The sequence below is a fragment of the Vigna angularis genome, chromosome 7, assembly GCF_016808095.1.
Source record: "Vigna angularis cultivar LongXiaoDou No.4 chromosome 7, ASM1680809v1, whole genome shotgun sequence".
In the NCBI taxonomy this organism is placed as follows: Eukaryota; Viridiplantae; Streptophyta; class Magnoliopsida; order Fabales; family Fabaceae; genus Vigna; species Vigna angularis.
This window is the reverse complement of record NC_068976.1, coordinates 11,734,938-11,750,970: the sequence shown is the minus strand read 5'-3', so window position 1 is coordinate 11,750,970 and position 16,033 is coordinate 11,734,938. Positions and strand designations below refer to the sequence as shown.

Sequence of the window (16,033 nt, the reverse complement as noted above, 5' to 3'; positions counted from 1 at the left end):
ATATAATTTCTTTGCAAGCTGCGATGCAAAGTATAAAAAGCTATGTTCGACAAATTGGAAAGTATTCTAGGAAAAATATGAGTAATGATATAATGAAGTTTTATGTCTTGAAATCTTTTGACATTAATACTAGGTTGGGAAAGCACATTATTTACAAGTGTTGTAGATAAGATTTCCAAAAACATATTTCAAATAAAAAAAGTTGTGAAATTTATTTTGGGATTGATTTATCCTAATAAATGTATCTCTAGATCAATCAATTTGAAATGCATTTTGCGATTGAATAGTCTTAAATGCTTTTTTACATTGGTATATTTTGAGTACTAGTTTACTTGTTGATGAGTATCTACTTTCACATTTATATATTTGAAGTCCTTTGTTAGTGCTTTCTTGTTTTAAATTGTTACACATACTTCGCACATTTCGAACAAATTTCTAATTTTACAAATACCAACACTTAATACAAACAAAACACTTAATAAAAACAAAAGGATGTAAAAATTTGATAAAAAAAAAAGTTGAGAAGAGAGTAATTGGAGAAGTCAAAATGTCACATAACTAAAAGTAATCAAATTATAATATATAAACAATATTTTATTTTATAAGTTAATTTTATAAGATTAAATAAGATAATAAAAAAAAATTCAAACTTTACTCCAACCATACAAGAGAAAAAAATAAAATTCAATTATGATGGTCCTTTGTTCCATAAATAATTACGTCCTAAATTCAACAATTTCTAATTCATTGATGAAAATATAAGGTTAAAACAAATGTAAAAATAAAAGAGAGATGAAAATGTAAAATGTAAAATTGTTTGTCTAAGATTTCCTAATTGATTCATACTTACAAATTACTTTATCTTAAATGTAATGGAATATAAAAATCAAGGGCACAAAGATTTTTCTAAGTAGCAAAGATTTTTCTAAGTAGTGTATAATTTGTAAAAACTCCTTCATAAGTGGATCTTTTCTATGATCTTATTGGGTATGCCCTCGTGAAATAATTTCGAGTGATGATCATTCACTAAAAGTTTTATCAATCTCATACTCTAAAATTTGCAATAATTAAAAATAATTTTTTGGTCACAATGGAAGGACCAAGTCATCTACAATAAAGATTATAAAAAAGATTTTTATTCAAAAATTGTAGAGAAACACTTTTTAGACAATAAAGATTTCTTTCCAAAGAAAAATCTTATCATCATAATGAAGTTTATTTCTCCTTTGTACATGTAGAAGTTTGTATAAGCTTTCATTTGAATTTCTTTTGATTACTAAATTAGAGTTTTTTTTATATAACCTTACTTTCTTGAATAAACGTTGCATTTCTTAGCTACCTAGTAAGTCATGTGCTAAATCTCCATCAGTAGATAATATGATTTACCAAAAGAAATCATATAGGAATACATCCACAAAAGAGTCTTATAGGAGTATATAGTAGGCCAATAATGCATCTTCAATCCTCTCGCTTGAATCTTTTGTCATCACTCACTGAGTGTCGTTGGGCGTTAATTAGTACTGTTGGGCACCATAAAATAAAATTAAATCTTGAGAGCTTCAGGGGTCCTCTCGTTGGACAACCACTAAGCTTATTGGGCACCACCTAGTTGTAATTGAGCGCAACTTGTCCAAGATCTTCTCTGTTTGAGTTGTGCTATGCAATAATGACTAGCATTGGTTGGTAGTTGGGTGACTTTAAATATATTTTATAAACTTCATAATGGTTTTGTTTGAGGTATATATATGTATAGATGCTTGTGTATCAATGTTATGAATGTTTGAAATTTGTTAAGTTATGGATTGAAAGGATGAATGGATTTCCAAGGGGAGAAGTCCTTGTGAAAGATGTGTTTCTTTAGGTTTGCATTAAAGTAGGGATTCAAAAATTGAAGTTATTCTTATACTCTACTAATCGTTCAAACTCCTGTAGAGGAGAATGAATTAAGAGTTAGGAGTAGTAGGATGTCCTAGTGTAAGGAACAATCTAAAGTTCTGAGGGACCTGTATAGGATTAACCTTGTCAGTGAAGTTTATACATCATAAGTGCTCAACTTCCAAGTAGTTTGACATCAATACATTTTATCCAGATGATTGAGTCTAAAAGAGTTATTATTGATGTGACTTGTGTTTTAAAACAGTTTGGATTATTTAGTTTGTCAATACTACATGTTTAATTGATATATATGATAATTCTTTTGTATATTAGCTTACCCTATTCTCGTTATTGGTATGTTTTGTGTTTGTATTCTTCTTTTGCAGTAATCACATTTATTGGTGTGAGCAGATGAGGAAGTAGAAGTTAAACTACCTTTAGAGGGAGATAGTGATGCAATTGTGTAATTCTAGGTCTGTAGTTCATGTTGTATAGGGCCTTTTTGAAAAACTTTCAATTATATGTATATTGTTCATAATTTCCTTGCGTTGTAGATATATCATATGTTGTTATAGTTATAGGGTTGGAATAATTGTAGTAGCATACTCTAGATTTTGGATTATATGTCTTTGGTTTATTAATTATGTATTGTTTCATTTAATAATTTATACTATTAAATGAGATGTTACAAATATAGTCACTTTACTAACAAAGGAATACCAATTTGACCCTTTGAACATATTCTATTTTCTCCAAATCACAGAAATTCATCTACTAATATTTGATACAGCCCCAAGCGATGGTAGGGTGGCATTGAGCGTTAGTTCAGTGTGCAGGACTGAGAGCATTTTAGCTCCAGGTCATTGAGCAACATTTTGTACCGTTGGGTGTCCTAAAATGCGAAATGTTGTGGTGTTGAACAATAGTAGGGAACCACTGAGCGTCATCTCTCATTGTAGGTTTGGAGCAATTCATTTCCAAGACGCCGAGTGGTAGAAAGGTGTTGTTGAGTGCGACTTTTTGCGAGAAGAAAAGCACTAAGCGCCATGACTAGCGTTGAGTGCCACCTTTTGCTATAAGTCTAGCGTTGAGTTCTACCTTTGAGTGTCAGTCTGTATGTTTGATTTATTTTATTCTTTAGCTGTTTGAGATTGATTTAAATGAACTTTAAGTATGATTATGAGTAATATGACTTTGTATTTAGTTGAGGATTTTGTTGTAGATATGTTTGATATTGTTGTTGAAAGAATTTCAATGAGAACTTATGTGCGGTGATGATATTTAGTGTATTCATTGACATATGGGAGTTCACTAAAGAGATATCTTGATATTCTATCAACCATTCAACTCATATGAAGATGAATGATGGTGAAAAGAATTACATGAGGTATCTTGATATTTTACCAACCATTCAACTCTGTAGAGCATAAATACTACTACAAGTGCATGCTTACCGTGAAACTCTATGTCAAATGTATGTATCCAAATAATTGAGTCTAATATCTATTGTTTATGTATGTTTATATGATTGTATTGTATTTAATCCATGTTTGACTTATATTTATTATGATTTAATTGGTTTAGAATAATTATTTTGCACACTAGCTTACTTTATTATTTTATGTTTTTGTTATTAATTTGCGATGATTACTTTAAATATGAACAAATAATGATGTAAGTGATGATATTCTTTGATGGAAAACATAGATGCAATAATATATATATATATATTTTATTACGTTATTACATTGATAACTATATTAATATATGTTTCTAATTATTTTTAATTATTTATTTTGTGTTATCAAATTTTACAATGTTTTTTTAATAATTGTATGCTGTTAAATAAAATATTACAGTAAATATTTTGCAGAATTAATGTTTTTTAACTTAATACATATTTAAACTGATAATATACAAGGATTTTCAAATTTATGTGAACGCGTAATCATTGAAAATTATTTTTGATATGACTTTTAAAGTAAGAGAAGAATTATTATTGTTATTATAATGGTTGTTATTGTTGTAGTGAAAAATAATTAATATCTTCTAATGCTTAATATAAAATACTTTAAATAATTACCCATATCAATAAAAAAATTTAATTTAGTTAAATTTAAAAAATGTTGCTAATATACTAAATTAACCTATATTGGTTTTTAAAATTCTTTTTTCACTATTTATTACTACAGCATAGAAAACTCATAATATTTTATAAAAGTTAAAATATAAATACTTGTAATAATAGTAAGGACAAAAAGAGTGTAAATTGATTAATTTTAAGTATTTTTAAATCATACTTATCTAAACTGAATCCGATTGAAGTTCTCGTCGTGACAAACCAATAAGGGAAGAACTTTTCTTCCTTTCTCCACTTTCTTCTCTTTCTTCCCGTCACCCACTGTTTCCCTCAGTTCTATCTCTCTACACTTCTTCAACTGATTCACACACACAAACGAATATACTTCATCTCATCACCATCGTCTTAACTACGCTATTCAACTTCCGCAGCACTCAAATCCATTCAATTGTTCACAGTTAGTGTAACTGTTTCTTCCACAATTTCGTATCGAAAATCGTTGCAAATCGCTTAACATTTTCTGTTGCAGGTTGATGGCTTCTTCTGTTCTCTCCGCAGCTTCGCATTCTCTCTATGCCTCTTCTTCTCTCTCCCTGCGCCAAACCCACAAGGTACCTCTTTCTCATTGTTCCCACATTGGTTTTAATTACTACCCTTTTTGTGATTTAACGTTTCTGTCCAACAGGGGAAGCCCAAGATTGCAGACAACGCTTTGAGATTTAACAATGGAATCAACTCCTTCCCAAATTCAAGGGTATCTTCTAAAAACGAAAGCTTAGTGCTTCAGTTGTATTCATCTGTTTTTGTTTTTCTTTGGTTGGTTCATTTTTATTTCGTTATTGCTTTATGATCAATTGGGTGGAACTATTGGGAAACCAAGTTGGTTTTTGCACGTGATATCTCTTGTGGTCTGTCGGGTGTCGATGTCTGTAAACTGACGGAAAAATCGAATTAGTCTTGCATAGAGACACTTGAATGGACTCAAATGAAACTTCTTAAGTTTAGCAGATTAATGACAAGAGAGATCAAAGGAATATTTTAGCCACTTTGTATTTGTTAAATTAACCTCAGTGTTGAATTTTTTGTTAGAGTTTATTTTCTATACATCACTAGTATGGAACATCCTTTTGCAGACATTCAATTAGATTTTACTACTTTGCCATGTAATCCTGTTTACTAATGATGATGCGGTGAAAAGATGAATTCCAGCTGGATATCCGTGTAAGGATGTTTTACAGTGGGGTGTATAAATTAAACTTTTTTTGTAAAATAAAAATTCAATTTGTATTGTGATTAGTTATATTCCCATTCTCCATATCATACTTGTTGGAAGAACAGTTTTAAAGCTGTGTAAAAGTAGTTAGTGAGGATTAAGGAGTGTGAGGGCACAAAAACTGTGTGTGCAAGTGCGCTAATATAATATGATTTCTGTCAATTTTGTTTCAGTCTAGTGGTCGGGTCTCTATGACTGTTGCACTTAATGTTTCTCGGTTTGAGGGCATACCTATGGCTCCTCCTGACCCAATTCTTGGAGTTTCTGAGGCCTTTAAAGCGGACACAAGTGATGTAAAGCTCAATCTTGGAGTAGGGGCGTACAGAACAGAAGAACTACAGCCATATGTGCTTAATGTTGTTAAGAAGGTATCTGTTCCTTTATATGTGTACTGTCTGAATAGCCCTTTGCAACAATTCATGCTTTCTTCTTTTGGATTTTGCCATCTGGGTTATGCTTTATCTTGTACACCCATTTCACACCAATAGCTTTTTTGTCATTTGTCTTCTCAATCAGCTCCCGTGTTTTGTTCTTTTCAATTACTTCAAGTTCTTCTTGCACAGCCTTCCCCAAGCTTCTTCATTATTTGCCTCTTCAAAGCTTTCTGGTTCTACAACAAATAATTGCACCTTGTATAAATATCATAGTTTGCACAATTTTCCTGTCATATATTTTTTCATAATTTTTCTTCACGTTCACAAACCTAAGACTATTTTTTAATTGATGTTGATTTAGATGAACTTCTTTGTTTTTTAGGCAGAGAATCTTATGCTGGAGAGGGGGGATAACAAAGAGGTAACTTTGTTTACAGAATATGTGACTGTGTTGTGTGGAACCATTGGCCCTTAGGTGATTGACTGAGATTTAACGTGCAAGTGCAGTATCTCCCTATTGAGGGTTTGGCTGCCTTTAACAAGGCAACGGCAGAGTTGTTACTTGGAGCAGACAACCCAGCAATCAAACAACAAAGAGTATGTAGTTGTTTAGAAAATATAGAAGTATTGAAGGACATTGCAATTTCTTGGTTAGGATTTTTTTTTACATTTCTTACTTACATTATTCGGTTGCATCTAGGTTGCCACTGTCCAAGGTCTTTCTGGAACTGGTTCTCTGAGGCTAGGTGCAGCTCTGATAGAAAGATATTTTGCTGGGTCTAAAGTTTTGATATCAGCTCCTACCTGGGGTGTGCTTTTCACTGCTTACTATGTTTATATTAGTTATATATTTGTTTGGGAGTTCATTCAACCTGGGTTATCCTATTATCTTGCAGGTAATCACAAGAATATTTTCAATGATGCTAGAGTGCCATGGTCTGAGTACCGATATTATGACCCCAAGACTGTTGGCTTGGATTTTGAGGGCATGATTGAAGATATAAAGGTTACGTTCCTGATCCAGATCGTAGCAAGTCAAATGGACAATGAACAGTGTTATATTTAACTGCTTTGAATTGGAAATCAATGTTCAAGAATGTTCTATCTATTCACTTATCCCTTCTTAATCTTTGTTGTAAAAATACATGTTTTAGAAAATATCTTTTACTTAAAATACAACTAGTGTAATCGTTTTGATTAACATGCCATTACTGGGTAATGTATTTGATACTCAATTGATCTAGTAGTTGTAACTTGCCATCTTGTTATAGGAAGGCACAAGTAGAAACACAAATTCATATTTAATTTGAAGATTCCTCCTATCCAATATATGATTAAACTCACATAACTGTACATTCCTACATTTTTACAGTCAGCTCCTGAAGGATCTTTTGTGGTACTACATGGATGTGCTCATAACCCAACTGGTATTGATCCAACCCTTGAACAATGGGAAAAAATAGCTGATGTAATTCAAGAAAAGAACCACATTCCCTTTTTTGATGTTGCTTACCAGGTACCAATCTTGGGGTAAATTAACTAGTTCTTAATAAATTTCTCGATAGGACATGTCAAAAACCATTGACATATTCAGCGTTCTGTCTAAATTTTTATGGAGACCTAGAACCTAATTTGCGACATGCTGAACCCCTTATTAATTTTAGGGCTTTGCCAGTGGAAGCCTTGATGAAGATGCAGCTTCTGTGAGACTGTTTGTTGCTCGTGGTATGGAGGTTCTTGTGGCTCAGTCATACAGTAAAAATCTTGGTCTTTATGCTGAAAGGATTGGAGCAATCAATGTTATTTCATCATCTCCAGAATCTGCAACTAGGTATGGTAAATTAAGTCTCCCATTCTTTCTCATATCTGAAGTTGAATGGAAATGTCTAGGAAAAAGATTGGATCTTTCTATTTCCATCCTGTTCAGTTCTATCCCTTTTCTAGTCCGATAAAGGGATCATTTTATCAATTAAGTAAAGGTAGTAAGAAGTAGCTGCAATCTAAAGCGATGTTTGGAAGAACTTATTTCCAGTTTATTTTAGGTTATGATATAAGCACTTACGTAAGTGTTTTGGGAGAGTTAATGAAACTAGCTCATGCGATGTTCATAAGCGGTTTTCTGTTTATTTCAATATACTCTTCAGTGTAGATTATAAAAACAACTCACGATTTATATGAAAACAATTTAACCCTATTTTCTCTCAATTATAGATACATCTTATGTACAAGCGCTTATTTGGTAAGTGATCATTCAACAAGCTCTTAATTAAGTTCTTTACCCGAATGAACTAATACTTTCTTTACTGAAATTGTCACAAAAACGCTCCAGTTCTGTTTTAAGAAAGGCAACATCTTGGATTCAACATGATTGGGGCCTTGTATGCCTCAGTAAAAGTTCTGTTTTTGGGCATATAGTCTGAACTGTTAGTTGGTACGTGGTTAATAGTTAGTTTTTGATTTTTGGATTCACCTTGATTGGGGCAATGTATACCTCTTGTATTTTTGTTTTTTGTATCTACAAATGTTTTTTGTAAGTGGAGAGACTCGAACCTACTACCTATCCCTTCAGTTCAAGCACTCTGTAAATACCTTTCTGTTATGCATAATGAAATTAAGCTCTCTTTTTACACTTGTCCAATCAGTATTATCTTGATGAACAATGTGGTAACTATGTATTGCAGGGTAAAGAGCCAGTTGAAAAGGCTAGCCCGACCTATGTACTCTAATCCACCTGTACATGGGGCTCGAATTGTTGCCGATGTTGTTGGAAATCCAGTTCTCTTTAATGAATGGAAAGCAGAAATGGAAATGATGGCGGGAAGAATCAAGAATGTTAGACAACAGCTATACAATAGTATTACATCAAAAGACAACAGTGGAAAAGATTGGTCATTTATACTTAAGCAGATAGGCATGTTCTCATTCACCGGCTTGAACAAAGAACAGGTAATTGACTCCCGTTATTATTACTTCTTGCCTGTGATCAATTTCTGTCTTTTATGCACCACTTTGAGTCCTATTGCGTTGAATCTTTCAAAAACAATATTGATCTGTAATTTAATTTTACGGTATTGTTATATATCCGTGTTCTTAAATAAGACACTGTTTTATCAGAGTGACAACATGACAAATAAGTGGCATGTATACATGACAAAGGATGGAAGGATTTCCCTGGCAGGATTGTCGTTGGCTAAATGTGAATACCTTGCAGATGCTATTATAGACTCGTATCATAATGTCAGCTGAAACTCAATCAAATATTTTCGGTAACTGTTGTGTCCAATCGGAAAGATTGTGAGATACATTAAAATAATTTATGTATGCATTAATTGTCATACATATGTACCTCCAAGTACCTTAGGAAATTTTGTAATCTCAAAACGACTCAGTATTGATGCATAACAAGTCGGATTATATCAGTACCGATGCATAACAAGTATTGACTTAAAGCTTGTTGAATCAGTACCGATGCATAGTGTATGTTTCTCATTTCATATGGGTGAGACTGAATAAATCATGATAGCAAAGTTTCATTGGCTATAATGTCCTCTAGTCGTTAGTGGGTACCTTTTTTCTTTTGTTAAATTCTCCTTCCATTGTGATCGAATCATTTTTGTTGATAGAGATACCCTGAAATTTCACGCGTCAATTATTGTGAACGGTGATGAGGTATTTTGGAACCAAGAACGTAAATTGAATATACATGGTTTTCCTACTTGAACCAAAAATTTAAAGGCAAGAATGCCTTCGTCATCTGCATAGAATCTGGACAAGTTACCATGTTGAAATTCCTTTAAACAATGTTGTTGGAAGGAAATGCAGGGAAAAAAGGAGTAGGGGTTCTTAAAATTTATACCTCTCTTGATCAAATTTATAGAAGAATCCAATAATGTAACATTCTTTTATACTGTATTTTACTGTATCATTATCTTAAGTATTTTAGGAAATACAATAGCAGACAGAGTGAATTGAAGGACGTTGTTAGGAAGTACGAATTATTTGTAGTCTGGTTTGCTGTTGATATGGCGAAAGAGGGAATAAAAACAATAAGAGTCTCTCTGAACAATTTAATGATCTGATCCCATGTACACAAATATTTTCAGATAAGTGAAACCAATTTGCTCGCATTTATCATTAACAATCCAATGCTCTCATACACTATTTAGGCCTGCTCTTTCATCAATCTATCTCTAGTTACACTCCTGGGCTGGGTTTATTACAAAATGAGTGTAGTTGTCATGGATCTTTCTGTAATATCAAGCCTTGATGAAGCCTCACTATTTGGGTAGAGAATCACAAAACATGTCATTGAAGGATTATCAGTGAGTGATGCTGTCTCAAACTGATCATGGACTAGAATCCTCATGTGGGTTAGCAGGTAATACTTGCTGTGGCAGCTGTGCTACTTTAAGTGTTCCTCCAAGCTCTACAGGGACAAGAGGAATCAGTGAGTGGAGAACATCTGCAATTAGGGGACGGTAACTTGGTTCTGGTTGCACGCACAGCACGGCCACTGCAGCAACCTACAAAGTACAAAATGTTGTAATTAAGCAAAGTCTATTTGATAAAGTTTTTCATACACACGTAAAAGAAAAAAAAAATTGTTTTCTATAAATTAAAATTAATTTGACTTAATAGTTGTATATAATTTCTTTCTATTAATCTTATTTTCAAAATGAAGAAAACATCAATTTTTTTATTTTATTTTTTATGTTTTCATGATGTTAAGTATAGTTTTAATTCGAAACAATCTTCATAATGGCCAAAAAGGGTAGTAGTAATAAACTGGAAAATATGAGTTCTGTTTCCGAGGCACTCAAACCTGGTACAAGTGTTTGGGGTCCATTGTATCCTTAATTACAGGATCCACGATGTTTGGAAGCTTAGATCTGTCTGTGAGCTGTGGCATGGCCTGCAAACGTCATAAATAGCTACATGTCATTTCCAATACCAACCACCCAGTTAAATTTCATGATCATCGAGCAAACAGTACCCATGTGACAATGGATTGGCATTGAGCTGGTGCTAGTTTTTCCACAGGCTTCTTTCCCAAAAGAAGCTCCAGCAGAACAACTCCAAAAGCATATACATCACTTTTATCAGTCAATTTACCTGAAATTCAAAATGAAACTTCCTTAATGTATAAAAGTTCAAATTTTGCAATAACTGTTTCTCCGTATTCCAAGAACATTCCTGGAAAAGCGATCCAAGAACATCCCATTATTAACGTGTAGTAATTTGATTCACAGTATGATAATTAAAAATAAACTTGCCATATGATTAAAGTTTTCAACTGAATAAAAAAGGTATTATACTTTCGATGTTTCTCATCTTTAAGACAGGAATCAATTGAACTAGCTGAGAACAAATTTCAGTTCGCATCTTTAGGACATTTATTATTATCATTATTATTTTTTATCACGGACAAGAAGCAGCTGGAGCAAACTAGGCATATGGGACTGTAAGGTGTAACAGACAACACATTAATTTAATAATAATCTATATAACTTGCCAGATCAGATGGCACGTACATTCCCAAGAGAAGCACAAGGTACACACAACTAAAAGCTATTAAATGGCTCAGGACTATCATGTGTTCATACCTTCAATCAATCTTCATATCACACTTAATCAGGTTTTTTAATTTACGGAAATGAATTAACAAAAGAAAAACAATTTATACACAATATTAGTTTCATAACTGTAGTTCTGTAAGTAAATTTGACAGTCTATCTGCACAGTACGTAATCAAAAGAACTACACTATCAAAATCTATAAGTTATGTAAGGATTTGCTTAGAATCATCCAATCATGTTTCTTGCACAGATCACACTTTCAAAGCATCAGTGCATCAAGTGTCCAAAAATACAATTATCTTGGATCTGGTATGTTGAAAGTTTTAAACATTTAGCAACTTGTCAGACCATTTCATATGCTATGAAATTATGTCATATGAGTTCAGTTCATACCATCTAAAAGATACTCCGGGGCTACGTAACCCAACGTGCCTGAAAGCTTGATATTATTCTTGTTTTGGGTCCCATTGGTTATTGCAAGGCCAAAATCAGAAAGCTGAATGCACCAGTTACAACACGCCGAAAAGAAGCTTTTGTGAACACAATAAAAATGAATGGTACAAAAAAAGAATAATAAATGCAGCAAATTGAACATGGCCTTTTTGTTTTACCTTAGCATTGAACTTTGCATCTAAAAGAATATTAGAAGATTTCAGATCTCTATGGATCACTGCAGGATAACAGTGTTCATGCAGATATTTTAATCCCCTGGTTGGCATTAATCAAATACCATGTCAACAAAGACAAAATAAACCAGATAAAAAATTGCAAACAACACACTCACACACTTTTAACACACTTCATCATTAACAGAAAATTATTGAATGTAATTAAACTATACATACTCTTTCACTGTCATAGTTTTTTGTTGGAAACAATTTAACACAACACCAGCATTCTAAAAAAGATTATCAGTGGTAGAAATGAAAAAAAGAAGTAATTATTATTATGGATCAGTTTGGTTACTCATAAAAGTGTTTGAAGTAAATAATTTTTAAAACAAATCACTTATTTAAGAAGAAGGTAGAATTTGCTTCTTTTAAAAACATGCATATTACTAATTATTTTTAAAATAAGCAATTTTTTTTTAAAAAAAACACATCAATATGCTTATTTTATATATAAAATATTTAAGAAAAAAACACAAATAAACTCACCCTATATTAGAAAACTAAAATGACAGTAATTTTAGAATTTATTTTTTCTTTTAATACTACTACATTAGCAATGAGATGGAAGGAGTAAATAAGACCAATTGAATAAGATGGCTAATTATTTTGTGACTTCCAATAAATTTCAAGAATAATAAAAAAATGCATGGAAAACAGTGAAACTAGCATTGCTTCTAAGCAAATAGGATGATATAGATAAAGAACTGTTTAGGGAAGGTCACCTTGCTGTGTCAAGAGCAATCTTCATCCTCAAATGCCAAGTCAATGCTGAGCCATGAGAAGGTCCTTCAAATAATAATAATTTTACAGCCGACCTCATTATATCTTAATCATGTGTCTTATACTAGGTAATAAACCATATAAAAAATGTTTTACCATGTAATTGAGTTTCCAATGATCCATTGTGCATCAATTCATAGACAATAATCCTTGTAGCTTCATTACTGCTACATCCCAGCAGAGAAATTACATTTGGATGTTGAATTTTACTTAACAATTCCACCTCGTTCTGTAAATTCATAGAAGCACAACTATTCAATATAATAATGATGGAAAAATGAATAAATTATTAGCAAGGATTACCTCAAATTCTTGTTCAGCACACGGATTTTCACAGTGCAATTTCTTAACGGCAACTTCCAAATTATCATCCAATTGTGCTTTGTAAACACATCCAAAACCTCCCTCACCTAAGATGTTACTTTCCTTGTAATTGCCGGTGGCTTTTTCTATTTGCTTATAATCAATTATTGGAACACACCCTTTCTTACCAACCAGCTTTATAGAGCTGAATTTACTCAGAGTTGGTGCTGAAGCTAGCCCTTTCTCGGCATCTTGGAATTCAAATTACAGAAAAAAAAGGGAAAAAATTACAAACCTCAGACAGTACCAAGAACGCAAATTAATGTCAAAAGTTCCTTGAAATCCCAAAAATAGTGATCTGTGAAGCAAAATAGAAACCTAAGAGATCTTTTGGTTTGAAAAAAGAAAAGCTTTTATTTTCTTAACTGTAGTTCTTGATTTTAAAGGTTTGCATTGAGAACAGTGAAAACAACTATTTATTGTTTTCTGTTTTCATTCTTCAGAAAATAGGAAACAAAGTAAAAACAGAAAAACGTAAAAAAAGAAAGTTTAACCAAACCACATTTCATGAGATTCTGAGAAATGGAATTGTGAAAAAAAGGGGAAAAAACCTGATCTTTGAACGTTTTTCCCTTTGGATTTTGAAGGATACTTGGTATGATAAATCCAGATGCACAACACACTCAAAATGACTGCACCAAGCGAAGTGCTGGCTATGGCAATGGCAATTACCATTTTCTTGTGCGAATCCATTTGCCGCTGTTCAGCCCCCATCACCATTCCTGACAAATATGCAGTATATAGCAGTGAGCATCAAATCAAATACATGGAAGCAAAATATGTCCAATTCATTCAAATTTCAAACCATTAATGACAAGTTAATAGAGTTTAAGCAAAAGGGTAGTGCAGGATCCAAATCCACACAATAAAACGCACCAGTCAAGAAATGAATAAAAATTAGTTACTACAACCTATCAGCATTAAGTGCCTATCATGATTTTCAAATTCAAATTCGAAACTGTTGAATGCCACTCCATCAGAAGTGACACAGATTGTGACAGGGACGACAAAATGGAACAGAAACATAAGTAATGAATCAGACACAGCAACAGACAAACATAAAATTGCAACAAGTATCTACATTTAGTATCTGAACATAATTGTCCCCGAATAACAAAGAAAAACACACACAGAGAAAGAGAGGGAAAGAACCTGGAGAGGAAGCAGACATTGAATTGGGAAATGGAGAAAAGTGTGGAACTTGAGGTGAGGGAGCAAAAGGGTATGGAGAGGCAAGAGTCCAAATGGGTTTGTGGAGCATAAGGAGGGGCATGAGAAGCAAAAGAAGAAGCTTCGTTTTCATTGTTTCTTTCTAAGAAAACATGAAGATAAAGATAGAATAGATGTGTGAGTGAAAGAAAAGAAAGAAAAGAAAGAAAGAAAGAAAGAAAGGGTTGTTGTGTCACACAAACACAAACACAAAAAGCAACACCACCACACTCCCAGAGTGAGAGAAAGTGAGAGTGTGTTTTGAGATCTTTGAGGCTTGACCTCTTCTTTTAAACTTCCAAAAAAACATTTGCTTTATGTTATCTTTTTTAACCCTTTTTTTTATTTGAGCATTCTCTGTCTCATCTTTCTCCTTTATCTCCTTCTTTAACTGTCTTTCTCATGCTTTCTCAATGGAAGAAAAAGGGACAACAATGAACTGATGAGGTTTAATTTTAAGGTGGGGGCAACTGCACGACAATCATGTGCACTCGTGCATTGTTTTCAATGTTTGAAACAAACACTCCTTTCACCCACAATCTTTAAGCCCAAACTTTAAAGAAGGAAAAAGAAACTTGTGAGCATCACCCCAATTTTTTTAATAGATTTGATTCAAATCATCAAGGAAAAAAGATTAATGTTATTATCATTTACTTTTATTTCAATAAACTAATTTTTCACTATTCAACTTTTAGCTGGTAGTTCATAAACTTAATTCATTAGCTAATATGGTCTAACCATAACTTAAGTTGGATTTTTGGTTTTTTGGCAAAATTGCCTCCAACAAAACCTAAATCAATCAATTTGAATTTTTCCTTTTTTTTCTTTAATCTGACCCCATGTGACGAACCCTAATCATGTAACGTGGAAGATTGAACAAATCTACGTATATAATCTTTGTAAGTTTACGAAAATATGAATTTTTAAACATGTGTGAGTTAAATTTGATTGGTATTAACATACAATAACTATATTTAGATGGTTTGGTGTGAAAATATTTGTTCTAATTTAGGGTCATTTGAAAACGAAAATGCCATAATCAAAGGGAGTAAAAAAATATAACTAATTACGTTAATTGTGTAGTACCCTTTTCCTTGTTCATTTTGTAGGAAAGTCTAATATAGTTAATACTTACAATCACAAACGTCATTGTCACAGCTCATGGATAAGAAAAATCTTAAAAGCATAGTCGAATCATTGGTAGCTAATGGAAAATTATTGGTTAAAAATAAATGTTAAATCAAATTAAACCATATTTTTCTAACTCTGAACCTATTATTGTTTTTAGTACGAGCAATCATTACACTGAGATTTTTCTCATCAATATTTATGGTAGTTATATACTTAAAATTTGGAAGTATTATTCAAATTGAAATAATTCCGTAAATCTACAAGCTTTATGGTCCTATACAATTTTTTTAATAAATTTCGAGATAACATTAATAAAAAATAATATTTTTTTACAAGTTAAAATTAGGTTATGTATATATGTGTTAAAAATAAGTTTTTGGGGATTTTTTTTATAAATTAGTTTGTATAAACTAATTTTAGTTTTTCTTAAAAAAAAATTAATTACCCTTTTGGTTCCTCGGGTATTATAATTGTGTGTTATTATCCTTATATATATATATATATATATATATATATATATATATATATATATATATATATATATATATATATATATTATAAATAGTAATACAAAAAATAGAATAAGAAAAATATATTGTTATTATTTAAAAACGATATTAATTTTGATTAATAGTAAGTTAAGTGAATTCTCATTAATAAATTGTGTTAAAAGCTTGTTAGATACATTTTCTTGAAAGAAT

At 32.0% G+C, this 16,033-nt stretch overlaps 2 protein-coding genes across 2 annotated transcripts; one reads left to right on the top strand and one right to left on the bottom strand.

Moving 5' to 3' along the window:
• The first annotated feature begins 4,194 nt into the window (after window positions 1-4,194).
• Window positions 4,195-9,145, top strand: LOC108338160 (aspartate aminotransferase P2, mitochondrial). Its single transcript, XM_017574896.2, has 12 exons — window positions 4,195-4,412; window positions 4,485-4,566; window positions 4,641-4,709; window positions 5,402-5,596; window positions 5,985-6,023; window positions 6,110-6,199; window positions 6,303-6,411; window positions 6,499-6,608; window positions 6,975-7,118; window positions 7,267-7,433; window positions 8,284-8,548; window positions 8,717-9,145. Exons 2-12 carry the CDS (start codon window positions 4,489-4,491, stop codon window positions 8,846-8,848), a joined length of 1,398 nt encoding a protein of 465 aa, XP_017430385.1. The 5' UTR covers window positions 4,195-4,412; window positions 4,485-4,488; the 3' UTR covers window positions 8,849-9,145.
• A 495-nt stretch (window positions 9,146-9,640) lies between these two features.
• LOC108338161 (probable receptor-like protein kinase At1g80640) lies at window positions 9,641-14,568 on the bottom strand. The gene is made up of 10 exons (XM_017574897.2): window positions 14,145-14,568; window positions 13,544-13,714; window positions 12,933-13,183; window positions 12,726-12,858; window positions 12,572-12,635; window positions 11,790-11,886; window positions 11,572-11,674; window positions 10,596-10,714; window positions 10,425-10,514; window positions 9,641-10,125 (listed from the first exon to the last, which is right to left on the bottom strand). The coding sequence occupies exons 1-10, from the start codon at window positions 14,293-14,295 to the stop codon at window positions 9,949-9,951; spliced, it is 1,356 nt and encodes a 451-aa protein (XP_017430386.1). The 5' UTR covers window positions 14,296-14,568; the 3' UTR covers window positions 9,641-9,948.
• Window positions 14,569-16,033: the final 1,465 nt, after the last annotated feature.

Excerpts from the sequence above, each read along its gene's own strand:
- LOC108338161 (XM_017574897.2), bottom strand. The coding sequence starts at position 14,295 with ATGAAAACGAAGCTTCTTCTTTTGCTTCTCATGCCCCTCCTTATGCTC. Across the intron at positions 13,184-13,543 it reads GAAAAACGTTCAAAGATCAG|ATGCCGAGAAAGGGCTAGCT; the intron begins GTTTTTTCCCCT and ends TTGAATTCCAAG. Across the intron at positions 10,126-10,424 it reads ACCCCAAACACTTGTACCAG|GTTGCTGCAGTGGCCGTGCT; the intron begins GTTTGAGTGCCT and ends TGTACTTTGTAG.
- LOC108338160 (XM_017574896.2), top strand. The coding sequence starts at position 4,489 with ATGGCTTCTTCTGTTCTCTCCGCAGCTTCGCATTCTCTCTATGCCTCT. Across the intron at positions 4,710-5,401 it reads ACTCCTTCCCAAATTCAAGG|TCTAGTGGTCGGGTCTCTAT; the intron begins GTATCTTCTAAA and ends ATTTTGTTTCAG. Across the intron at positions 7,434-8,283 it reads TCTCCAGAATCTGCAACTAG|GGTAAAGAGCCAGTTGAAAA; the intron begins GTATGGTAAATT and ends TATGTATTGCAG.